At 45.9% G+C, this 25,764-nt stretch overlaps 1 protein-coding gene across 21 annotated transcripts in view; it reads right to left on the bottom strand.

The window, feature by feature from the left end:
- Positions 1–25,764, bottom strand: part of AAK1 (AP2 associated kinase 1) — a 91,142-nt gene that overhangs the window by 33,755 nt on the left and 31,623 nt on the right. For 20 of the 21 annotated variants that reach the window (XM_058194265.1, XM_058194264.1, XM_058194270.1 and 17 more), the window contains exons 3-13: positions 22,050–22,168; positions 21,587–21,695; positions 18,158–18,300; positions 16,915–17,036; positions 15,153–15,234; positions 13,335–13,467; positions 12,895–12,998; positions 10,893–10,972; positions 10,098–10,252; positions 8,401–8,654; positions 7,159–7,398 (exon numbers count right to left, since the gene is read on the bottom strand). In XM_058194265.1, the coding sequence (XP_058050248.1) occupies positions 7,159–7,398; positions 8,401–8,654; positions 10,098–10,252; positions 10,893–10,972; positions 12,895–12,998; positions 13,335–13,467; positions 15,153–15,234; positions 16,915–17,036; positions 18,158–18,300; positions 21,587–21,695; positions 22,050–22,168 (1,541 nt within the window). The remainder of the gene's footprint in view (positions 1–7,158; positions 7,399–8,400; positions 8,655–10,097; positions 10,253–10,892; positions 10,973–12,894; positions 12,999–13,334; positions 13,468–15,152; positions 15,235–16,914; positions 17,037–18,157; positions 18,301–21,586; positions 21,696–22,049; positions 22,169–25,764) is intronic. The other variant, XM_058194267.1, reaches the window with a different exon arrangement.

Genomic DNA, 25,764 nt, shown 5'->3' with positions numbered 1-25,764 from the left:
AAAGAAAGAAAGAAAGAAAGAGGGAGGGAGATGGAAGGAAGGAGGGAGGGAGGGAGGAAGGAAGGAAGGAAGGAAGGAAGGAAGGAAAGACATGGCAGCTATTCAGAAGCTTCTGTAGTAGAAAATTCTTTATGAACAACGCATCAAACAATTTAACAGAAATGAAAATGCAACCAAGCAGGATTGCCTCACAGAGCATCAGATTATTACCATGTGCATGATTTAGTTATTCCATAATCTCCTGCAAGTAAAATGTCAATCTATTTTTTCCGGGTGTGTAGAGGTACACACACATGCTTAGCAATAGCAATGCACTTATACATCTATACACTTCACAGTGTTTCACAGCCCTCTCTAGCGGTTTTACAGAGTCAGCACATTGCCACCAACAATCTGGGTCCTCATTTTACCCACCTTGGAAGGATGGAAGGCTGAGTCAACCTTGAGCCGGTGAGACTCGAACTGCCAAATTGCAGGCAGCCAGTAGTCAGCAGAAGTAGCCTGCAGTACTGCACTCTAACCACTGCGCCACCGTGGCTTAGAGAGCTACGGTGTTTCCCCGAATATAAGACCTCCCCTGAAAATAAGCCCTCCCAAAAAATACTTAAACGCGTGGGCAGCCGGTCCCCGCCATTTCCTCTGGTTCGGGTTTGGGAGACAGAGCTGGAAATCAGGTAAGATGGCAAGAGGAGCCCCGTCTTGCTCCACGCGCCCCAAAATAATAAGACCTCCCTGAAAATAAGGCCAAGCACTTATTTTGGGGTTAAAAAAAATATAACACAGGGTCTTATTTTGTGGAAAACACGGTATATACACAGAATTTCCCTCCTTGTATGTAGGAGGCCAAAACACACCAACAAGATAATACCTAAATAAGATTAACTTAATTTCATCACATTTCCAAATGAGGGACCCCTTCAAAGAATGTGAAAAGCAGCTCCCAGCCACTTCGACAACGGAAAAGTCAGATTTCCACCATCCTAGAACTGTTGTAAGTCTATTTTCTTGTCTATTTTCTAACCACAGCAGAAGTCGTAACCTGACGAAGCAGGTTTTCATTTCTTCTTGAGTCAGCCTGTGCCATTTCCCACCCAGCCTCAGCTAAACTTTCACAGGTAACTTTTGATGCTATTCAGATGGAAGAGAGATGGAGGAAGCAGCTGAATTATTTGCTCATTTACTGCAAACACTTGTATACTGGCCGACTGCAGGACTCCAGGCAGTTCACGGTCCATAAAACATCATAAAAACCAGCGTTACACAACACAAAAATGCCACTAAAAATTCAATTAGAAACCATAAAAGCAAACAGAATGAAAATGGGATGATTCAAACCCAACAGAAGAGGCAGCCCAGGATCTGTCACGCAAATCCTCAAAAGGCCTGTGAAATAAGATCCTTTGCAACTCCTGACATGCTGGCTGGGGAATTCTGGGAGTTGAAGTTCTCTCTCTCCCTCTCTCTTTCCAATCTCTCTCCTTCTCTCTCTATTCCTCTTTTCCACTCTCCCTCCCTCCCCCTTCCTCTCTCTCTCTTCCTCTTTCCCACTGTCTCCCTCCCTCTTTCTCTCTCCTTCTCTCCCCCCCTCCCTCCATTTTCCCCTCCCCATCCCATTTTCTCTCTCCCTCTCTCTTCCTCTTTCCCACTCTCTCCTTCCCTCCCTCTCCTTCTCTCCACTCCCTTTGCTCTGTTTCTCTTCCTCTTTCCCACTCTCTCCTTCCTCCCTCTCCTCTTTCTCTCCTTCTCTCCTCTCTCTCTTCCTCTCCTCCTCCCTCTCCTCCTCCCTCTTTCTTTCTCCCTTTCTCCTTCTCTATCTCTTCCTCTTCCCTCCCTCTTTCTTTCTCCCTTTCTCCTTCTCTATCTCTTCCTCTTCCCTCCCTCCTCCTCCTCCTCCCTCTTTCTTTCTCCCTTTCTCCTTCTCTATCTCTTCCTCTCCCCTCCTCCTCTCCTCCTCCCTCTTTCTCCTTTCTCCTTCTCTATCTCTTCCTCTTCCCTCTCTCCTCCTCCCTTTCTCCCTTTCTCCTTCTCTATCTCTTCCTCTTTCCCACTCTCCTCCTCCCTCCCTCTTTCTTTCTCCCTTTCTCCTTCTCTATCTCTTCCTCTTTCCCCCTCCCTCCCTCCCTCCCTTTCTCCCTTTCTCCTTCTCTATCTCTTCCTCTTTCCCACTCTCTCCCTCCCTCCCTCCCTCCCTCTCTTTCTCCCTTTCTCCTTCTCTATCTCTTCCTCTTTCCCCCTCCCTCCCTCTCCTCCTCCCTCTTTCTTTCTCCCTTTCTCCTTCTCTATCTCTTCCTCTTTCCCACTCTCTCCCTCCCTCCTTCCCTCCCTCTCAAATTGTGTTAATATGAGCACTGTGTCCTTCTGCCCTGATGCCCATGGAATTAGTAAAACTGATGACCGAAGAAATCTCTTCACTCAGGCACCTTTTACTTCCACTAGCAGGAATATTTGGGGGAGGGGGGGAAGCAGGGAGGGGCTTTTCCCCCAGACCAACTCTTGAAACCAGACGGCTTCGGCAACTCACGAGCCTTAAAGAGTAAAGGAAGGGCTGGAAGGCGCTTCTCTTCCGTTTCTACTTGAAGGGCCAGAAAAGCTGCATTTCAAAAAGAAACAAATGGGAACGATTACAGTAGAATATAATTAAGAGTCGGTCTATAGGGGAGGAAGGGGGGGGAGAGGAGGTGCAGGGAGGATGAAATTTACTTGCCAGCATCTGCAGGGATGGGAGTGGAGGCTCCTGGCAAGCCTCCAGGCCTTTTTTTAATGGAGGCAGCTGCTTCTCTTGGTGCAGGGAAAGCGCTGGTTTTCATTAAGCAAAGAGCACTTGATAAACGCATACATTGTAAGCATTAAATGGAAGGCCTTTTAGGATGGGGTGGGGTGGGGGGAATGCTCTGGAAGTAAGAAACCATGGAGCTTCAGTACAGCTAACCCTAAGAGTCTATTCCCCCCTCAATCCCATGAGCCTTCCCAGGTTGTCTGGGGAACTTAGTCCCTCTAAGTCAGGGGTCTCCAACCTTGGCAACTTTAAGACTTGTGGACTTCAACTCCCAGGATTCAACTCCCAGAGGAATTCTAGGAATTGAAGTCCACAAGTCTTAAATGCCAAGGTTGGAGACCCCTCCTCTAAGAATTCCAGATAATAACCTTGAAAATCCTGGTTCTATTCGCTGAAGGTTATGGGTGTTGGGAGATCGACCGGTGAGTTAGGGGAAGGAGTCAAACAGGGAATTAGTCCAGAATCCCTATGCGGGTACAAGAGGCGATATCTGACCCTTCTTGAATGCTGTTGAACGTCATCTAGTCTGAGCCAGGTGCTAACCATTAGCTTGAGATCCCCGTGTTATATTGCTTGGTAAATATAACAGCTAACGGAACTCTTCCCGTGTGGATCTGATTATTTGCACCTGCAAAAGACACCTCTTGTCTCCCTCTTGGCCAAGAGCTGCTGCTACCATAATAGTGGAGTGAGCAGGTGAGAAGAGCTGTGGATCCTTCATCTTTTGCATGCTAGCTGTCCAGCCTGCAGTTCTCCAGAGATCTCCCTTACCTTGACTTTTCCAAGAATAGAAAGTATCCCTCCTGAAGGGCTTTCTCCACCCTCATTCCTTCTGGGGGTGGAGATATCGCTGGTCTGAGCCTCGTCTAGGCTGCGTTTCTTCCTCGTCTCCCGAGGTTCTTCTCACAGCCCATTGGGTAAAGACAGGCAAGGGAGCACACCATCATTTTTCACTGACTCCGGTCAGAGGGACCCCAATTGCAGGAAAGGGACCCCCAGACAATCCATGTGGTGCTGGGACCTCAAGTTGGCCACCTCTGAGCTACATGAACCCCAAAGAGAGACCTACAGCAAACCTCTTGGGGCTTCTGAAGTAAGGCAGCCCTGCAAAGCTGGCTGAGGAATTCTGGGAGCTGAAGTCCACAAGCCTTAAAGTTGCCAAGGTTGGAGACCCCTGTTCTGGAGGGTCAAGGGGTCTTCAGTCCTTGGCATTTGCTCCCCAAGGCCTGTCCTGTTTCCAACTACCCTGTTTCCCCAAAAATAAGACACCCCCTGATAATAAGCCTAAAACAAGTCCTCCCCCCCCCGAAAATAAACCCTCCCCAAAAATATTTAAATGCAGAGCTGGAAATCAGGTAAGACGGCAAGAGGAGCCCCATCTTGCTCCATGCGCCCCAAAATAATAAGGCCTCCCCGAAAATAAGGCCAAGCGCTTCTTTCGGGGTTCAAAAAAAATATAAGACAGGGTCTTATTTTCAGAGAAACATGGTAGAGCCCTGCCAACAAAATGAACATTTATACAATTATGCAACGCAGAGTAAGAGTAAAGCCCAAGAAGGCCCACAAAAGCTCTCCAGTGAAATTGAGCTAACTTCGGCTCTTGATTCCAAATATGGAATCCACTCCTTCCAAATTCTTGTTGAGTAATTTGGAATTTTGCAAACCATCCTGCCCACATAACCATCCCAGCCCCTGCCGGCTCTGCTCAGCGAAGGCCTTCTCCCTCCCTTGCGTCTCCAGCCTAGGAAGGGAGGCCAAAGCAAACAGCGGAGCTGCTCCAGTCTGTCTTGGCCCACAAGGCTGAAAGGAAGCCAAGGCAGAGAAGAGGGGCTGCCTGATGCAGGAGAGGCTTCGTCCACTCCACTTCCCAGCACGAAGCAGGGCCAGTCCATCAGCCAGCGATCGGTCAAATAATAATAAAAGTATTTAAGAGTATTAATGTTATGAGGTCAGAACTTTTTGCCAATTATGAAACAGATACATGAATGATTTGGCTGCAGTTATAACAGAATGGCAGAATTGTAATATTTATCTTGATGATAAAGCTTCATCCGCCTTCGCTTCAGGTTGCCCATCAAAATGAGATCTCATCTACTGAACCTTGTGGCTGTGGGTCAATTTGCGCCTGGCTCCCCAATGATTCACACTCAACGGCAGCATCCAGCACTGATGGGAATCTGTATTCCAGATGTGGAAATCCCTGCAGTGCCTCTCACCAGCCCTAAAGAGGCACTTTGCTGTTTCAGTTTACTCCAGTAGTAAATCTAACCCGAACTCTACGCTGGCCTGTCCTCCCACAGAGGACATCAAGAAAAGAAAGAAAAAGAACCATCATCATTTACACTCCTCAATTGCTACCAGAATCCTCTCCACCCAATGGAGAGCTGCATGGTCAGGATCCCTTTTTTTGGGTAAAACTTCTAGTAGCAGAATTTTGTTAAGTCCACGTCTGCTTCTTCCTCCTCCATGGGAACTTGGGACGGGATGGCCTGAATTGTTTTCCCAAGACATTTTCTTGGAGCAGGTCACATTTCTCTAATCATTATATAGGTAGTCCTTGACTTACAACAACACTTAAGACCAGAATTTCCATTGTTAAGCAAGGCGGTTGTTAAGCAAGTCACACCCAATATTATCTTCTTTTTTCTTTGCTATAATTGTTAAGCAAATCACTTGCAGTTGTTAACAACAAGATTGTTAAGTGAATCTCGCCTCCTTTGACTATGCTTGTCGGAAGGTCCCAAAAAGCGATCCCATGACCCCAGGACAACCATCATAAATACATGCTACCGTATTTTTTGGAGTATAAGACGCACCTTTTCTTCCCCCAAAAAAGAGGGTGAAAATCTGGGTGTGTCTTATGTGTCAAATGTAGCCCCACCCAGCTTCTCAAATGGAGGTTTCAGAGGCTGAAAGAAGGTTCAGAAAAAAAGCCCCCAAATAGAGCTCCAGAGGCTTTTTTTTCCTGAGGCTGTTTCGGAGGCTTTCAGAGGCAGAAAAAAAACTTTTTTCTAAAACAGAGTTTCAGATGTTTTAGATGCAGAAAAAAAAGCAAAAAAAAAAAAAAAAGCAAGGCACAGAGCTCATAACCAAGGAATCTGTTGCTAAAATTCACCTCTGGGAACAGCTGGTTGGGGGTATTCCGGGAGGCCGATCCACCTGCCAATCAGCTTTTTTCTTATTTTCCTCCCCAAAAACTAAGGTGCATCTTATACTCCAAAAAATATGGTAATTGCCAAGTACCCAAATTTTGATTACATGACCATGGGAATTGCTGTGACCATGGTTAGTGGAAGTACTGGCTGCAAGTCTCTTCTTTCCTTGAGTTCAAACAGTCACTAATCAAACAGTTATAAGTTAAGGACTACGTGTATTGGCAACAGGCCTTCCCAGTGCCTTCAAGGCCACTCCCTCTACCTTCTACAAACACGAGTCACAGATGTTACATGTTGAACACAGTGCAACCAAAAGCACATTTATTAATGCCTTTTGCACAATGGTTCCACAGGTTTACTAGCTGGAGGAGCCTTCTGCCCCGGATTTTGCAGATCGGTTCACATTGCAACTTCCAGAACAGAACTGGTTGGTCCTTAGAGAAGGTTGGCTGACAGGCCCTTCACCAGCGGGACCTAGTTCTGGTTCAAGCTACTAGTTTTGATCAGTTTTGGTCACCACACTATTAAAAAAAATGCTGAGACTCTAGAAAGAGTGCAGAGAAGAGCAACCAGGATGATGAGGGGACTGGAGGCTAAAACATATGAAGAACGGTTGCAGGAACTGGGCCTGGCTGGTCTAGTGAAGAGAAGGACCAGGGGAGACAGGATAGGACCCTTCCAATATTTGAGGGGCTGCCACAGAAAGGAGGAAGGGGGTCAAGCTACTCTCCAAAACACCCAAACGCCAGAGAAGGAATAACAACTGACCAAGGAGAGATTCAACCTGGAAATAAGAATAAATTTTCTGACATTGAGAACAATCAACCAATGGAACAGAAGCTGCCTTCGGAAGTTGTGGGAGCTTCATTGCTGGAAGCTTTCAAGAAAAGATTGGACTGCCATCTGTCAGAAATGGTGTAGGGTCTTTTGCTTGGGCAAGGGGTTGGACTAGATGACCTACAAGGTCCCTTCCAACTCTGTTAATCTGTAATCTGTATCTACTAAAGAGTTGCTGGCTACCCTCAGACAATACTCAGTCAAAGATCTGCTGACTGCACTCAAACAAATGCCAAACTGGGCTGGAGTTCTTAAATTTGCCTTTATTCTTTACGGTGTAGACCTGGAGCACCACTTAGCCCATTGGGTTGGTCTCATGTAGTGCCTGGTGCAGAACATGGCAGGCGTGGCGCCCGAACCTATGGCGGGAAAGGTCTACCTGTTCCTTACCGGGTGTTCCTGGTTGGGCGCCGCTGATGCAACTGAAGCCGGTACCTGCGGTTGCTGCAGGAGCTGTGCGGGGGGCTTCTGCTGCCCGGAAGCAATCTTGGCTTGGATGGTGGCTTGCTGGGCCAACAGCTGTGGTGGTGGCGGCTGCTGAAGCTGCTGCGTGGCGGCCACTGCTCCCTGCTGTACCGCCGGGAATTGAGGCTTCCCGGACGTCGGGGCAGCCTGTGGCATCTTGTGGGCCTAGGAGAGGAAAGCAAAGCCTTTGTCACTGCCTGCCGTTTTCCGGAAGAGGTAAAGCTGAGCGCCATGACAGGTTCTCCGAATCCACCCACCTTCCTGCATGGACAACTCAGTCCAAAATGGGCTCAACATCGAACTGGGTGGTCGCAGCAGACTTGAGAGACAAGAGGGAGGACCCTAACTGGGGTCCTATGATTGACACATAGGTCAGACGGCCACCCGTCATGGAGGCTGCAAGTGGGATTAAACCCCAAATCCGACAGCCTTTCCAGCCCGCTCTGCTCTGCTCTAACACGTTCTTTCTTCTTTTCCTCTTTCTCGTTCGCAAAAAGATGGCGGAACAAATGCAAGTGAAAGCTTTGAGGATTAAAGCAGATGTGATTTTGGTCTTCCTGGGCCAACTGAATCCAATGGGGCAGAGCCTGTGCTTGCACGAAGACACTCTATGGAAGGGTCTCCAGCCTTGGCAACTTTAAGCCTGACGGACTTCAACTCCCAGGATTCCCCAACCAGATTTCCTTTCCTTTCCTGGCTTGGCTTGGCTGGCTGAGGAATTCTGGGAGCTGAAGTCCGCCAGGCTTAAAGTTGCCAAGGCTGCTCTATGGGCTTGGATGGACCCTCCCCATAACGATGTAAAGTCAGTTCTCTTTTAGCCACCACAATTGGGATCAGAGCTGAAGAAGCTTCTTGGATGAGAAGCGAAACATCTTCAAAAAACACCTGGATAGTCCAGTTGCCTCTTGGGGAAAAAAAAACACCTTTTGGGACATTTAAGCGAAACAGGGGTCAGAAACAGGAGGATTTGGACAACGACTTACGTTTTTGTCACTGTTGTTAACTGCGAACGGTCATTAAATGAGGCAAACACTGTGTCCCAAGCGGACTTTGATTCTGCAAACCGACCTGCCAGCTCTGCTTTTGCCACCTCGACTCTCACAGCAAAGGGGAGACAGACACAGCTGACAAAAGCCAGGGGAAAAAGCCGGAAGTTGCCAGCCTTACCTGTTGAACCTGCAGGGGAGGCATCTGCGGGGGCTGCTGATAAAAGAGCGCCGTGGCCGGCGGCTGCGGCTGCTTGAGGAAGAGCTGATGCTGCGGCGTGGCCTGGGCTGAAGGGAGCTGGGCTTGTGCAGTGGCCACGGCAGCCACCGGCTGGGCAGCGCCAGCGGGCTTGGGCTGAGTCGCTTGAGGCAGAGAGTTTGGCTGAGGAATCGCTGCAGGAAGAGGCGGCTGGCCGGCCGCCAGAGGAACTGGAGCTACAAGCAGAGAGCAAGACGGGGAGGTGGTTAAATGCAGCACAGGTGAGGCACTTCTTTTATGCTCACCTAGCACGTTGGGGAGTAACTATTAAAAAAAAAACAGACTAGGAAGGGAAGGAATGTAAATGAGTGGGGCCAGAACCACTCTCACACACGCACCCATTTTAAGACTGGGAACCCTTCAGGACTCAGAGGTCCATCTGGATGACTTCATCTTCTTTTTTACGATCCCATAATCCGTTGAGGAGTGGAGTCTGGGCAACTGAATGGAGCTAGCAGAGCGTTTTAATGGCCAGTTGCCCTTCCTGTCACCAATGCAGAGTTTTGTTCAGCAGATAAGTTATCATCGTGTCCAGAGAGAGAAATATCTGCCTCTACCTAGGATCGAACTCACAGCCTCCTGAATGTGAGGCGAGAGCTCCACTTCTAGGCTACCGCACCACTCCATCCACCTGGATGACTTCTCAACCAGACATTCTGGCAGGAGAAGCCAGGAGGGCACCTGCAGAAGCTTTTGCCAAGAGGATGCAAGTAGCACGAAGCCACCTTTGGAGCAATGCGCAACCTCGTGATGCACATACCAAGGGGGAAAGTTTTGCACTGCAATTGTGTAACCTCTTTGTCCTCCCCCTCCTCTGTGCGCATGGCTGGACCTTATTAGAGGTTTAACCTGCTAATGGGATCAGTATTCTTTCTAAGCCTCTTTCACCCTCATGATCTTCTTCATTTTTAGAGGCTATCATATATTTCAGACACCATTGGCTATAAGGCTGCTGCAGTGGTGGGATTCAAATAATTTAACAACCACAGAGAGGAGGAAGGGGGTCAAGCTGTTATCCAAGGCACCCAAAGGCCAGACAAGGAATAATGGATGGAAACTGAACAAGGAGAGATTCAGCCTAGAAATAAGGAGAAATTTTCTGACATTGAGAACAATCAACCGATGGAACAGAAGTTGCCTTCAGACGTTGTGGGAGTTTCATCACTGGAGGCTTCCAAGAAGAGACTGTGCTGCCATCTGTCAGGAATGGCGTAGGGTCTCCTGCTTGGGCAGGGGGTTGGACTAGATGACCTACAAGGTCCCTTCCAACTCTGTTATTCTGTTTCTGTATCTTACCTCCCCCTAAGGTGAGATTGGCTCCCACCCTCCTGATTTTCCCAAATAGCCTGAAGTCCTGGTTCTGCCAGATGGGTTGGAGAGCCAATGGGGGAGTTTCACAGCGGAGGTGGTCGGCTAATTAAAAGCTAATTCCCACCCACCTACCTGCATTCGGCTCCTTGCCTTAATGATCTTAATTTATCTACTTTGCCATTTTATGTCTGATGATTTTAATGTTTTTTGAGCGTCTTTATGCTGCGAGCCACTCAGTTACGTGATACAAGATCGGAAGCAAATAAATTCCATTAATAAATAAATACTAAACAAATAAGGACCCTCACCTTGCGGCTGGGCGCTGGCCTGGACCGCAGGCCTCTTCCTGGGAGTCAAGGCAGGTTGAATGGGCAGAATTCCTGGATTTGGTTGCGTTTGCCCAGCTTTGGGCCTCTGGCGTGGTGTGATGGATGTTTCTGTGGTAGGAATAGGATCCATCAGCCTGTCAATCACAGACGTACAAAACAAGAGGTTAGAATAATGGCTGCTTTGATGGACATCACAGTCAGCTGCTTTTAGTGGGCCCAAGTGTTTAGAAAACCCTGGTCCTTCAAGGATCTCCAACTTTGGCAATTTTAAGACTTGTGGACTTCAACTTTTACATGCAGGGAGAGGAAGGCAAAATCACCCCGAGTTGACTTGGAAACAGCTGCCGGAGTTGAGTGCAATTGTTGTGGATGTGTCTATAAAAAGGACTTTTGTCCAGATTTGGCCAGATTGCTCTAAATTGCTTTGGTTCCCTTCCAGTTCTATGAATAACATCACAAAGAGCAGCTTTCAGCGGACATGGAAACAAGCTAAACCTTCCAGAAACAAACATCCAACCCAAAACGAAGACCAAGCAGGGACTCGAAGGGGAGAAACTGTCCTGCAATAAGGAAGCTTCCAGGTAAAATGGGAGACGTTCGCAGGAGGGAGAAGACGGGACAGGTGAAACGATTCGCCTCCGAAAAGAACAAAGATGGCGGTTCAAGAAAAAAAATATGAGCAGACCAAGGAGGGTTTGGATCATCTAGAACAGGGGTGCCAATTGAGGGCCACATTTGGCCACAACCATCAAGACAGACCAAAGGTGAGCTCACCTGGCTTTGGGCTGGGTTTTCTTAGCAGCAGCTTCGCTAGCTTTCACGGGCTCTGGAAGTTTTGCAGGAATTGGAGAATTCTGAAAATAATAATAAAAAATTCCTGTGCTCATTAATGCTTAACAGAACAAAACAGAATAAGAAAGTTGGAAGGGACCTTGGCAGTTTCTAGTCCAACCCTCTGCCCAAACAGGAGATCCCACACCATTAAAGTAATCAAGGAGAGAAGCAACCTAGAACTTTCCTGACAATGAGGACAATTAACCAGTGGAACAACTTGCCTCCAGAAGTTATGGATTCTCCAACACTGGAGGTTTTTAAGAAGAGACTAGACCAGGGGTCTCCAACCTTGGTCCCTTTAAGACTTGTGGACTTCAACTCCCAGAGTTCCTCAGCCAGCTTTGCTGGCTGAGGGACTCTGGGAGTTGAAGTCCACAAGTCTTAAAGGGACCAAGGTTGGAGACCCCTGGACTAGACAGCCATTTGCCTGAAATGACCTCCGACTCTGTTATTCTGTTATTCCAGACAAATGGCTGTCCAGACTCTTCTCAAAAACCTCCAGCAATGGAGAACCCACAACTTCTGAAGGCAAGCCATGCCACGGATTAATTGCATGCCTTCACACCACAAAAGTGGTGTTAAAAGTTAAAGTTAAAAGTTAAAAGCAAAGGAAAAAAAGTTAAGTTAAAGAGATGTTAAAAGGTAAGCTGTGAACCTTCATGGCACAAAGCTACCAAGAACAAGGTCCATGAAATTTTTTAGAGAGATGATAGATAATAAATAATAATAAATACCTTTATTAAATACCTTTATTATTTTACAAATAAGGTGGCAAACATAGCCACTTTCCTCCTCCTTCTATTTTTCCCACATCAACCCTGTAAGGAGGGCTGGGCTGAGAGAAGGACCAGCCAGAGGTCATTCAGATGGCTTTCACGCCTAAGGCGGGACTAGAACTCACAGACTCCTGGTTTCTAGCCTGATGCCTTAACTACTAGGCCAAAATGGATTCACCGTTAATCCCTTGAAGGGGGAAGTAATAAAAAGATATGGAATTTAAGTGTCCCCACACAAGCAAGAGAGAGTTAAGGTTGGAGGGGAAATCCAGTAATAGCATCTTATGCTCAAACCCAACCAGAGTATAGGTTCTGCTTCAATCAACACACCTAGTAAAATATTCCGAGCAGAAGGAAAAACAAATCAGTTTGTTCCTGCTCCTCTCAAAACACCTATTTATTAACCAGGATGATATAAGATCTCCTGCCTTGAGAGGAGGCTGGACTAGAAGATCTCTAAGGTTCTTTCCATCCCTAGGATTCTACGTTCTATGACAGGATAGGATAGAATAGAATTCTTTATTGGCCAAGTGTGATTGGACACTCAAGGAATTTGTCTTGGTGCATTCGCTCTCAGTGTACATAAAAGAAAAGATACCTTCATCAAGAATTCTAAGGTACAACACTTAATGATAGTCATAGGGAACAAATAAGCAATCAGGAAACAATATCAATATAAATTGTAACGATACAAGCAACAAAGTTACAGTTGTAAGTGAGAGGAGATGGGTGATGGGAACAATGAGAAGATTAATAGTAGTGCAGACTTAGTAAATAGCTTGACAGTGTTGAGGGAATTATTTGTTTAGCAGAGTGATGGCCTTCGGGGAAAAACTGTTCTTGTGTCTAGTTGTTCTGGTGTGCAGTGCTCTATAGTGTTGTTTTGAGGGTAGGAGTTGAAACAGTTTATGTCCAGGATGTGAGGGGTCTGCAGATATTTTCACAGCCCCCTTTTTGACTCGTGCAGTATACAGGTCCTCAATGGAAGGCAGGTTGGTAGCAAGGATGGGCCTTTTCATCAGGTCAGAGAAGGGGCTTTGAATGACAAGGGAGTGCCGTTGTTTTTATGGGCTGCAGCCTCTCGGCAAACCATCCTCTGACCTTCATCGTTCTGTGATGGTTGGGGGAAAAGGCAGGCACCCCGACAGCAGAGAGGCGTCACTCACCTGCGCATTGGGGACAGGACATTCCCTCTTAGCCAGCTTGAATGCAAAGTAAGAGACCTGGTAAATGTCAGGCCTCTTGTCAGGGTCAGGTTCCAGCATGTACCCTAAGAAAGAGAAAGTGGGTTAGTTGAAGACGGCAGCACTGGGGCTCAACCGGATTGCTCTACAGCAGCCTTCAACCTTGGTACAGGCAGCTAAGCAGGCTGGCCAGACCCTGCCAAGGCCTAAGGTTGCCTCTTCTCCTGGCTTCTCCTGGCTTCTCTGGTGAAACCATGCAGAGGAAGCAGAAGCGTCCACTGTGAAATAAACCAAGACGAGGCCGACCTCATAAAACAATGGTTTCTTGAAATAAATCAAGCTATGTTTCGGAGGCTGTTTCAAGGGACAACTTGCAAACCCAAAACAACAGAACCGGCTCCCCTTCCAAGCGGGATACTCACTTATTAGGCAGTGCATGTCTTGGGTGTAGCGTGAGTTGTCAGGAATGGTGAAGTTGCCGTCGCAAATTGCCACTTGGCTCTCCCCAAAGGGCAGAGTAAAATAGCAGAGTTTGTAGAGCAAACAGCCCAAGGCCTGAAAGGAGGAGATTAGCCAATCTTCAGAGTCTCATTCCCACCAAGATACAAGAAGCTTCCCGCCTCTTAGCATTATTTTTTTAGAAAATGAATTCTTAATTGGCCAAGTGGTGGTTGGACACACAAGGAATTTGTCTCAAGCTCTCAGTACACATGCAAACAACGAAGTGACGGTTTAAAATACAACTAGTAGTGGCTCAGTGTGTCATATGGTTCACTGGTGTGATCTCGAACGCAGTAAACATTAAACTTAGTTTGGCAGGTCATGCGAGTAGCCTCTGAGCAGCCATCCCTATTTAATGTAATTTACAAGCCACCCTCTCCAACAGCTTTAGTCCACAGGCATCTCGCAGAATGATGTCATGAGCTTTATGGGTCAGTTCACAAGCTGATAAGAATTAAACAGACACTTTTGCACATTGACACTTGCAGGCTCATCTAACAGCTCATCCAAACCCAGATTAATTAGTCGCTTATAATTAATCTCCTTACTTCTCCTGGAAAATGAGACCGGGAAGGAGCAACCTGCAAGAAAACCAGTTCTTCCTGCACTGTACTTCCTTGCCATTTGCCCTCCACTCCATGGACAAGCCCCGGCCGTATTTTAAAACCTCCCCCTTACTTCTTCACAGAAAAACGGTAAGAAATAAATCCCCAAAGCCTGACACCTAGAAGAGGAGTTGGTTTTAAGTGGGTTTTAAGAGGTCAGTTGCTGAAATTCTTGTAACATGGTCACATTAATCAATCTTGCTAAAGAAGACCCTGCAAATTTGGATTTGCTTCAGGTTTGAGTCAACTGCCCCAAAGCTTGATATGTGTGTCATGATATCATCATGACTAGAATGTGAAGTATGCAATACGCATGTCAGTCAGTATGCATAATATGCAACATTTGCATAATGATGTCGTAAGGCGTGTGCTGTCGCTTCCCATGCCTTGTTCCCTTCTAAGGCCTTCTCTGTCTCCTTTCATTCAATTTTTATTTCTACCTTCATAGTGGCTGTGTATGGCTGTGAAAGTTGGACCATAAGGAAGGCTGAGTGCCAAAGAATGGAGGCCTTTGAACTCTGGTGCTGGAGAAGACTCCTGCGAGTCCCTTGGACTGCAAGGTGAACAAACAAGTCAGTCCTAGAGGAGATCAACCCTGACTGCTCTTTAGAAGGCCAGATCCTGAAGAGGAAACTCAAATTCTTTGGTCACCTAATGAGAAGGAAGGACTCTCTGGAGAAGAGCCTCATGCTGGGAAAGATTGAGGGCAAAAGAAGAAGGGGACGACAGAGAACGAGGTGGCTGGATGGAGTCACTAAAGCAGTAGGCATGAGATTAAATGGACTCCAGAGGATGGTAGAGGACAGGAAGACCTGGAGGAACATTGTCCATGACTAACAACAACCTTCAGAATATTATCAGATTTCAAGCAACATGCAGGCCTGAACAATATAAAGACAGACTGCAGTCAAGAATGACATGCTATAAAATATTAACACCAATCCATTCCATAAAACACTTTAATAAAGCACACCACGAAATATGCCTCATTATATCGTCATATATAACCTGGCCGTAACGGTCTTGTCTGATTTTGTGATCCCAAAATGACATGTGCTCATCTACACCAGAAAAGAAAGAGAATTTGGAAGGTACAATGCAACTTCCTTGGCCCACCGTCCTAAGGCAACGTACCCAGATATCTGCTTTTGTGGTGATCAGTTTGCCACTGTAGAGGTTGACCATCTCTGGAGCTCTGTACGAGAGGGTGGTATACCTACAACAAAGCCCAAATTTGTGTTTTTGCAATCAAAGAGTAAGCTACAACACTCTGAGCAACCTCATGGCCTTATCCCTCCCATAAAGTCAATCAAGATTTTCTGTCCCTTGAACCACCTTTAAAGTTAATATTTGAAATGGCTGAGCAGGTTGAAAAGTAAACGATTTCAAGGGGACCTTTTCTCCCGCCAAAATGGGACAACCCATAATAGTTAGATTCCTAGAAATAGTAACTATTCCCTCCTAGTCCTGAGATAAAATGTCAGGTTTATGTAATTACTGGTGCCAAAATAAAACACAGACAGTTTGGGATTATTTGAACCTGAAAGGTATAATAATGGCCTCCAACATAAGCACAAATATTAAAATTCTAGGAATCTGTCAATATCTTTATTCCAATTTCATATTCATTTTACATGCATGCTAGAAATTCGACCAGCAATAAAGAGCAACCACCCAAAGGATCGTCCTCAGGATCTCTTACTCAGTGTGGGAATAATTATTTATTTTAAACTCCTGCCATGTGGCCATCAAGTAATCTTTCAAATGTTTCCTCAGATAACTTGGCAGTTCCTAGCCTGAAATAACAGAATAACAGAGTCGGAAGGGACCATGGAGGTCTTCTAGTCCAACCCCTTGACCAAACAGGAGACCCTATACCAGTAATGGCTAACTTTTTTGCCATAGCGTGCCAGGAGGGAGGGCGGGGGGGTCGCGCTCATGCTCACGCATGCCCACATCCATAATTCTATGTGTCCCGTCCCTGTGCATCTGTGTGCGACACCCCCCCCCTTCGCTCCTGGCACACGATGGCCCGGTAGGCCTGTTTTTCTCTCTCACCTGGCTCCAGAGCCTCTCTAGGAGTCTGGGGAGTGCAAAAACGGCCTTTCCTAGTCCGGAAGTTGGCAAAGGGGTCGTATTCGTCCTCCGGAGGGCTTCCAGGGGGGTGGGAAAGGCTGTTTTTGCACTCCCCAGAATCCTAGAGAGGCTCTGGAGGCTGGGGTCAGCAAAAAACGGGCCTTCCCCACCACCCCCCGAGGCCTTCTGGAGGCAGGAAACAGCCTGTTTCCCTACTTCTGGTGGGCCCAGAAGCGCTGAAAATCAGCTGGCCGGTGCGCGCATGCCATAGGTACACCATCATGGCCCAATACTGTTCTGAGCAAATGGTTATCCAATCTCTTCTTAAAAACCTCCAGTGATGGAGCACCCTCAACTTCTGAAGGGAAGTCGATTAATTGTTCTCACTGTCAGGAAATTTCTCTTTAGTTGGATCCCTCCTTGATTAGTTTCTCGTCTAATTCTCAAAGCATTCAAATATTCTCAATTTGCTGTAGCTTTTTCAAAGTCCCTCCAAAGGTAGAAATATTTGCTTTTCCTGGAATGTCTGACGTCACCATTGGCCCTCAATTTCTGTATCTTGCTGCTTAGTCCTCAGATCTTTTTTTTTTTCCTAATGAAGAGTTACTTAAAATCTTAAACCTTTGGGATTTTATAGTTGGTACTCATAGCTTACACAACTGGGGATTTGGGATTCCTATGGAAATGGGTGGATCAACGCAGCCATGAAACGCCCAAGATAAACGGTGGCATTATTTTGAATCTGATAGATGTACAATGTTTTAGGTAAACAAAGTCTTTTTTAAAAAAAAAAAAACACCTTGAAAACAGGTAGACTCACTTCTTAATTTCTTCCTCCACTACATTCACTCCTTCCAGCTGAGGATTCTGGGATTTATTGGTGGCGCTCCCAAAGTCACAGAGGACATAATGGCCGCGATCGTGTAACAGGACGTTCTCCACCTGGAAAATAAAAGAGGCAGGTAACTGTGATAAGCTCAGGGCAAACAGGTGGACAGTGGGGTGTTTTTTGGATAATGGATAACTTCTGGAACACATGCTGTCCAGAATCAGGTATTTCCACGAGACAAACATTTCAAGCCAAACCAGTTCCTGGGATACTCCAGGGGTTTCCTACCTGAGCTCAAACAGGTGGATGTTGTTGGCCCTGAGCTATCCTCGTAATTATTGGTGGTGCTTGTGTTCTGTTTCTGTCCTCTTTTAATTGTCAAAGAGTCATTCCTATGGAATGTTACTCAATGTTCTATACGAGATGGGCAGCTCCATAAATGTAGTAAGGAAAGGCAAGAGATCTGATCTCTCTACTTTTATTGATGTATTTCGAAGTGTTTTACTCCCTGGAGGGGAAGCAGGAAGTCAGCAATTCCACTGGGGTGAAAAAAAGTAGCTTTTCAACCAATCTACAAATTCATATTCCCAGTCACCCAGGTCACGGGTGTCCCAAAGGTGCTTTTTTCAAGAGGCAACTAGACTTCCTTGGTTTTCTTTGAAGATGTTTCGCTTCTCATCCAAGAAGCTTCTATAGCTCTGTATGTCTGTATGACTAAATGCTTTAAAACAAGGGTCTCCAACCTTGGCAACTTTAAGCCTGGAGGACTTCAACTCCCAGAATTCCCCAGCCAGCAAAGCCAGCAAAGTAGAGCAGAGGTTTCCAACCTTGACAACTTTAAACCTGGAAGACTTCAACTCCCAGAATTCCCCAGCCAGCAAAGCCAGCAAAGTATAGCAGAGGTCTCCAACCTTGGCAACTTTAAACCTGCAGGACTTCAACTCCCAGAATTCCCCAGCCAGCAAAGCCAGCAAAGAAGAGCAGGGGTCTCCAACCCTGGCAACTTTAAACCTGCAGGGTTTCAGTCCTCCAGACTTAAAGTTGCCAAGGTTGGAGACCTGCTTTAAAAAGTGGCATAATCTACCACTCCTGCCATTCCTTGTGTAATCCTCTTGCCATCTGGAGGAGATCCTTAAAGCTCGTCCAGGTTGAAAGGCAGGAACAGATATTGTGCCTCACCTCTCACGACACACCCAACCGCCCCAGGCCTTTGTACAAGACCCACAATTGCTACCTTCAGATCCCTGTGGACGATCGGGGATTTGAACTGGTGCAGCCTGGCCACCGCTTCGCAAGTGTCGCAAAAAATCTGCAGGACTTCATTTTCCGTGAATCCCGTCTGCAGGCGCTGGTTCATCAAATTCACCACCTGGCCTCCTGGAGGAGAGGAAAGAAGAGAAGGAATGGCAAAGCCATCAGGCGGATCCATGCACAAGGATTTGAAATCCAGGTTCAGCAAAATGATTCCGATGTTCACTTGATCCAGAAGGAAGCCACCTTATTATGCTGAACTGTTGAGGGTCTGGCTTGAACAAAGTCACTGGACAGAACACTGGAGGGACTGCACGACACCTTCAGCTGCCCTAGCCTCGTTTTAGCCTAAGTTGGCATGTTGTGCAAAGCTGGCCATGCACAGGTACAGTATATGTGGTACCTTGCTCAGTAGTAGTAACTGTGAGAGAGATCTTGGAGTCCTAGCGGACAACCATTTACATAGGAGCCATCCGTGTGCAGCAGCTGCCAAAAAAGCCAACACAGTTCTAGGCTGCATAAACAGAGGGATAGAATCAAGATCACGTGAAGTGTTAAGACCACTTTATAAGGCCTTGGTAAGGCCACACTTGGAATACTGCATTCAGTTTTGGTCGCCATGATATAAAAAAGATGCTGAGACTCTAGAAAGAGTGCAGAGAAGAGCAACAAAGATGATGAGGGGACTGGAGGGTAAAACATATGATGAAAGGTTGCTGGAATTTGGTATGTCTAGTTTGATGAAAAGAAGGACTAGGGGAGACATGATAGCTGTGCTCCAATATCTCAGGGGCTGCCACAAAGAAGAGGGAGTCAAGCTATTCTCCAATGCACCTGAAGGCAGCACAAGAAGCAATGGGTGGAAACTAATCAAGGAGAGAAGCAACTTAGAACTAAGGAGGAATTTCCTGACAGTTAGAACAATTAACCAGTGGAACAACTTGCCTGCAGAAGTTGTGAATGTTCCAACACTGGAAATTTTTAAGAAGATGTTGGGCAACCATTTGTCTGAAGTGGTGTAGGGATTCCTGCCTAAGCAGGGGGTTGGACTAGAAGACCTCCAAGGTCCCTTCCAACTCTGTTATTCTATTCTATTCTAACTCTCCCAAGGCATTGGGGGTGCAGGGGGGAAGGTGACAAGCTAAAATGTGCACCTTGCTCAGAGCTCCGTTTTTATACGGGCTGCCTGAAAGCTGTTTCTGAGCCAGACGTAGAGAAGACGGGAGGCCCAACTGCACATCCTTGGCGTGCAAAATAAAGGTCCTCGGATCCGTGGCAAGAAGAACGCACATCGCTATTTCTGGCAAAGAGAGAGGTGAAGCCTTTAAGAGGAGTGATTGATTCTCTGTTCCTCCTCCATCAATTCAGACTTCTAAAGAAGGAAAGCTGGTATTGATGGGAGCTGATGCAGAGATAAATAAAACGGCTGCCAAGAGGCTGCCAAGCGGTTCTTCACTAAAGGAGGTCAATTCCTGGATCTTTCCCCCATTTCTCTTCTAAGCAGACCAGCGGGCGATTCCCACAGGCAAGAGGCGTTCACCTGGGAGCCGCAATTCTCCCCTCCAAATTCTACAGAAACGCAAAGGACCTAAATGGTTTTTCCATACTGATCTCTAAGAAGCTGGGGGAAAGCTCCCCTGCAAAGACTCCAAACAGCTTTCGTGCAAGGGAAAAGAAAGCTGCAACTGCTTCGTTCGCTGGCGGGAAGCCAAAAATGTTTGCAGGTGTCTTCAAATCTGAAGATTTGGGGTTAGAAATTCACGGCTGCTTTCCGAAACCAGGTCCCACTCAGAGTTGGCAGGGTGGTTGCAAGCTCTTGACTGCAAAGGCATGAAAATTTAGGGACCACTCGTGTCCTTGGGGGGGTGGGCTAGAGAGCTTGCTTCTGAAAGTGGACAGGACTGGAGCCAGAACTCGGTGCATCCCCATTAAATGCACTTTGGATGTGTTTACTAAGTAGCTACTTTTGTCACATTAGCAATGACAATTTCAGCAACTCTGCTTGGAGGAGATCTGTAGCTGCACTCCAGGCAAGGGGTGTGTGTGTGTGTGTGTGTGTGGGTGTGTGTGGGTGTGGGTGTGTGCACATGCACGCGTGTGAGTGTGCTGGGGGGGAGGAAACCTGGAGCCACCGTCTCCCTGAGCATTCTCGGGCCAGCAACTATTCTCCATCTCTGTTCTCAAAAGAAGTACACAGACTTTTGCAGAGCCAAGAATCATAAGACTGTGGCAGGATATAAATTCAATAAATAATAAATAAATAAACAGCAATGCTTCTCCTTCAAGAGAGACTTTTTATAACCCATCCACCCTACCAAATTATTTGTGGTTTGTATGCGGCTGGTTGCCTATTCAACAAGGACCAGGGGAGACATGATAGCAGTGTGTCCATATCTCAGGGGCTGCTCCAAAGAAGAGGGAGTCAAACTCAAGCAAGGGATGGAAACTAATCAAGGGGAGAAGCAACCTAGAACTAAGGAGAGACTTCCTACCAGTGAGGACAATTAGCCAGTGGAACAACTTGCCTCCAGAAGTTATGAATGCTCCAACACTGGAAATTTTTTAAGAAGATGTTGGATAACCATTTGTCTGAAGTGGTGTAGGGTTTCCTGCCTGGGCAGAGGGTTGGACTAGAGGACCTCGAAGGTCCCTTCCAACTCTGTTATTATTATTATAACAACTAGGTTGCATACATTGTCGAAGAGAAGAAATTTATTTATCACCTTCATCTTTGTGTTCTGCTTTTCTGTTCTTCCTTTTTTGCTATTAATTAAAACCCAATAACAACAATAGCATCCCTCTCTAAGCAGTTTACAGAGTTAGCATGTTGCCCCCAAACAATCTGGGTCCTCCTTTGATGGACCTCAGAAGGATGGAAGGCTGAGTCGATCTTTAATAGGTCAGGATCGAACTCCTGGCAGTGGGCAGATTCAGCCGGCAATACTGCACTCTAACCACTGCACCACCACGGCTCAATAAATAAATGAATGAACTATGTTCTATAAATACAATTACTGTAAAATTTTAAGGTTTCAATGTTCCCTTTTTTTTCCCCCTGACTTGCCCAGAGTCAATAACCCAACTACCCCAGTTAAAGGAAATGTGGCATTTAAGGCATAATTTTCTGCTTTGGAGAGAAGCAACTGTTTGAAAATGGTTTTCACCATTTCCCCACTCTCTGCAAAATAGGAAAAATAATGGATGGGAGATTTTAGTGATTAATTTGCTCCAAAACAGTAAAAACTGCACTGATCAGATTTCAGCTTAAGCCGAGAAAATGGCAGTCCCAAATCAGTCCTACAATTTAGTCAAAAGTCTGTTTTTCTTTTGGTTTAATAAGTAAGAACTCTGGAGAATTCAAGGAGTAGTATAGATGGCTTGCAAATATGGTTTCCCATGAATGTTTACCTACCTCGGCAAAAATCCATCAAGATTAGGACTTCCCAGACGTCTCCACTGCTCACCGAGTTGATTGTGGAATCAATGTACCCGACAATGTTCTTGTGACCCACAAGATCCCTCTGGAAAAGAACAAAAGGCACACCTGAACTGTAAAACCACAGCATAAACAAACCGACATGCAAGACCACCAATTTCCTAATTGAACAAAGAAAATTCCTGGTAGTTTTTTTTTTCCCCTTTAACCAGCCTGTTTGCTGTTTGTTCCTCGACCCTTAGCCTTACATCTGATCTCCATGGCCCAGTTCCAAGTTGCTGAGTTTAAACAAGTCGCTCCTTCAAGGTTTAAAAGATCAACTAGTATTGCATGACTTCTCTCAGTAACTGCTGTTTCCCCCTGCTCCGTCTCTTAAAAATGCTTATCATCTCGTGTAAACATACCATACAGCGGGATCACGAGGGCTCCACATACTCACCATAATCTGGATTTCCCGTTTGCAAACTTGTAAATCGTATTCGTTGTTCACGTACATTCGTTTGAGGGCACATTTCACCCCATTGCTGGTCCTCACCAGAAATACGATAGCGAAGCCACCTGCAAAAGCAAGAGAGAACCAAGGTCAGATAGTATAATCCAGCGGTCTGCAAACTTGGCTCTTTTAAGACTTGTGGACTTCAACTCCCAGAGTTCCCTAGCCAGCAAAGTAGAACAGGGGTCTCCAACCTTGGCAACTTTAAGCCTGGCGGACTTCAACTCCTAGAATTCCCCAGCCAGCAAAGCCAAGTTTGCAGACCCCTGGAATAATCTAACTATGGACCTACCTGGCCCAGAGTGAGGAACCACATGAATTGGGATATGAATAGCAGAGCAACCCCTATTTAGACACCTACAACTTGAATAAGTTTTTTAAGGGTTGTTCTTAGTATTGTATGTGTAGGTTTTTGTATTTTATTTTGGCTGTGCACCGCCCTGAGTCCTTCGGGAGAAGGGCGGTATACAAATTAAATTATTATTATTATTATTATTATTATTATTATTATTATTATTATTATTATTATTATTATTATTATTATTATTATTATTATTATTATTATTACAAGTTAAATGGTGCTCTCTATGCAAAGATTTCCAAGATTAAAAATTAGTAGATTATTATAATTCCAGTATTTTGCTTAAATAATGGTGCAGCCCATTAAGAAGGATGAGGCTGACTCCTTGCGTGTAATCGGGCTAACCTTCGCCGCTTTTGCCTTTTCTCTTCCCTACGTGTTCTTGGCTCAGGTGCAGAAGGCAGTTCCTCTTCCTCCTCACTGGCCAGTTCCAGCTGTGTGCTTCCCCACCTGAAGCGTCAGGGCTCTCCCGCTGCAGCCGTGCTTCACCCAAATCCCACTCAGCCGGCAGTGCCCCTCACTTGGACTCACTACCCCTGCCTCAAAGCCACTGACCAACTCCCCTCCTGACATGCCTGCAGCTGGTTCCTCCTCCTCTTCCTCGTCCTCCTCACCAGCATCTGGGGAAGCATCTGGAGGAGTGTATCGTATGTATCTGCTTAAAGCCTTTTTTCCAGAGATGCAAACAAGCAAGGAAGAACCACTGTCCAAGCGGGCAGGTTTGGAAAATCAAAGACGGGAACATATTCATAGGAACAGTTATGCAAACAAGAGTTTTGTTCCGCACGGTGTTTTCTTGCTCCATTAATTTGCATTAGGCAGGGATGCTTGGCGTTAAGAGAGAGGATCAAAGCCACGAAAAGACAACATTTCCCCCTGCAGAGTCAGTTTCGTGCCTGTGACTCACGAGTTGCAATTATGAATCCTCCCCTTTCAACGTAGATGCAAATACAAGCCTAAGAACCTCCCCGAGAGAGCCTGGGCTTCCAAAAATAATCCCCAGGGCTTAATTGGATGGCACCACCGTGGATCCACTGCCCAATTCCACTGAAGAAGCCGCAGTCCTTGGAGCCAAACCACAATCAATGTTCCCACCGTGCACCGTTTTACCACATTCTACCCTGCAAAGGGTGTGCTGAGTGGCACAAGGCCTCTTTTCCACTGGACAGGAGCAGGAAGCGTTCTTGAAACTACCCAGAAACCCACAAAATGAGCCGAAATCACAACACTGACATTTCAGGGCCACACTCTCAGGGTGTGGAGGCCACCATGCAACCCACTATAAACCACTTTCCATCCAGCACTTTTGTGAGTTGAGATGGAAAAAATTGCTGCGGTAAGAGAGAGACAGAGAGGGGAGGGGGGAGAGGGAGGGAGGGAGAGGGAGAGATTTTAATTTTCACAATTGGATTATCTGTGGGTAGCACATTTTTCATGGTATTTTTGTTAAAAATTTGAGGGTTTGCTCACCTGTGGATATGCAACTATGTATGGGATATCCCGTACTTTTTTTAAAGAAAAACTACCGTATTACTTGTGGAGAAGCAGAACCCAATTCTTTGGATGTATTTTGGCACCTAAAATTCTTGGCTTCTCCACAAGTATATATCGTAGGTGAATTCCAGTGTAGAAGATGGTCAGTGGATGATCGCAACCCCCTGTGACAATTATTTTCACTTATGAATTTGTTTGTTTAAAAAATCTTTTAAGAAAAAGTCCTTCTTAAAACCCAATTCTGAGTGGCTCAAAACAATAAAACCATAACACACACACACACCCCTAAAAAAACAGCTGGAAATACAATACAAAAGGTGAATTAAACTGCCTTCTAATATCTACAGCCTAGGAGTCTGAGGAAGAAAAATCCTGTTGACTAATTCAATTCAGCAGGCACACATCGTGGATGGAGCTCTCTTTCCCATGCGGTCATGTCTTTCCCCTAAATTTGGGGGTGGGGGAAACAGCTTTTATTTTATTTATTTATTTTGTCACACAGTATATATAAGCATAAGCATGAAATAACTATACAATATAGAAGCATATATATGAGTATGAGTATGTAATGACTATATTAATTGGATATAACGAAAGGAAACAATAGGACAGGAACGGAAGGCACGCTGGTGCTCTGATGCACGGCCCTTTTAAAGAAGACAGCAAAGCTGCGCAGCAACCAGAAAGATCTTAATGATACCCAAATATTTCCCAACTCTCTCACTGCTGAATGGTACCCAACATACTGCCCGAAAAACAGCTCCTTGGGTCACCTGCTGCACTGGCCTCACACTGCAGCCCAAAAGTTTCACCCACCACTAAAGGAATTGGCCAAAGGCTGATAGTATCGTCCCAACCCAAAACAACCATTTTGCATTTATTTGGCACAGTTGCTAACTAGCTTGTCAGGGTCTGTAACTGGGGAGACATGATAGCAGTGTTCCAATACTTGAGGGGCTGCCACAGAGAGGAAGAAGGGGGTCAAGCTATTTCCCAAGTATTATTGGTTGATACTTTGCCCTTAAAAAAAATTACAGTGCTCCAAACGTATTACTCATGATAGCTAAACAGAGCTTTCAAGGAGCAGGCTCAAGCATCAGGAATGAAAAAGCAGTTTGGCCAAGCGGTTAAGATCCGAGGCTAGAGAGTAGGCCACACCGAGTTCTAGTCCTACCATAAGCATGAAAGCCAGCCGGGTAATTTGGGCCAATCACCAGTAGATGGTGAGCGTTGCAGGCTAACTCTGTTCATCGCCAGGAGTTCGATCCTGACCAGCTCAAGGTTGACTCAGCCTTCCATCCTTCCCAGGTTGGTAAAATGAGGACCCAGATTGCTGGGGGCAATATGCCTCAAGTTATTTGTAAAAACAATAAAGATGGGAAAGAAATAGGAAGGAAGGAAGGAAGGAAGGAAGGAAGGAAGGAAGGAAGGAAGGAAAGAAGGAAGGAAGGAAGGAAGGACAAACTCCTTTAAATGCAGTGAATTTAAATTTTGTGGGATACTTCTTCAACAATTTTGGCTGCAGCAAAAGTGATGTGGAATTTTTCTTGGATACCCCCAAATGACTTTTACAATGTTAACCCCCAGTTTTTACCTGAAAAAATAACTTTTAAAAAAAATAGCAATTCAGCAATGGCCCTTGAGCAAAATAACAGTGAAGTTATTGCCTTTTCACTATTTACAATTACATTTTCAAACTTTATTGATTTGCTGCCACCCAACTCCAAGCAACTTTGAGAAACAACAACAGAGTACAAAATAAGAAGCAACCCATTTCTGCACGGAAGCTCCCAGGTATGCAAAAGC

Source organism: Ahaetulla prasina, chromosome 9, assembly GCF_028640845.1.
Source record: "Ahaetulla prasina isolate Xishuangbanna chromosome 9, ASM2864084v1, whole genome shotgun sequence".
Taxonomy (NCBI): Eukaryota; Metazoa; Chordata; class Lepidosauria; order Squamata; family Colubridae; genus Ahaetulla; species Ahaetulla prasina.
The sequence above is the reverse complement of the archived record's forward strand: the minus strand, read 5'-3'. Positions and strand labels throughout refer to the sequence as shown.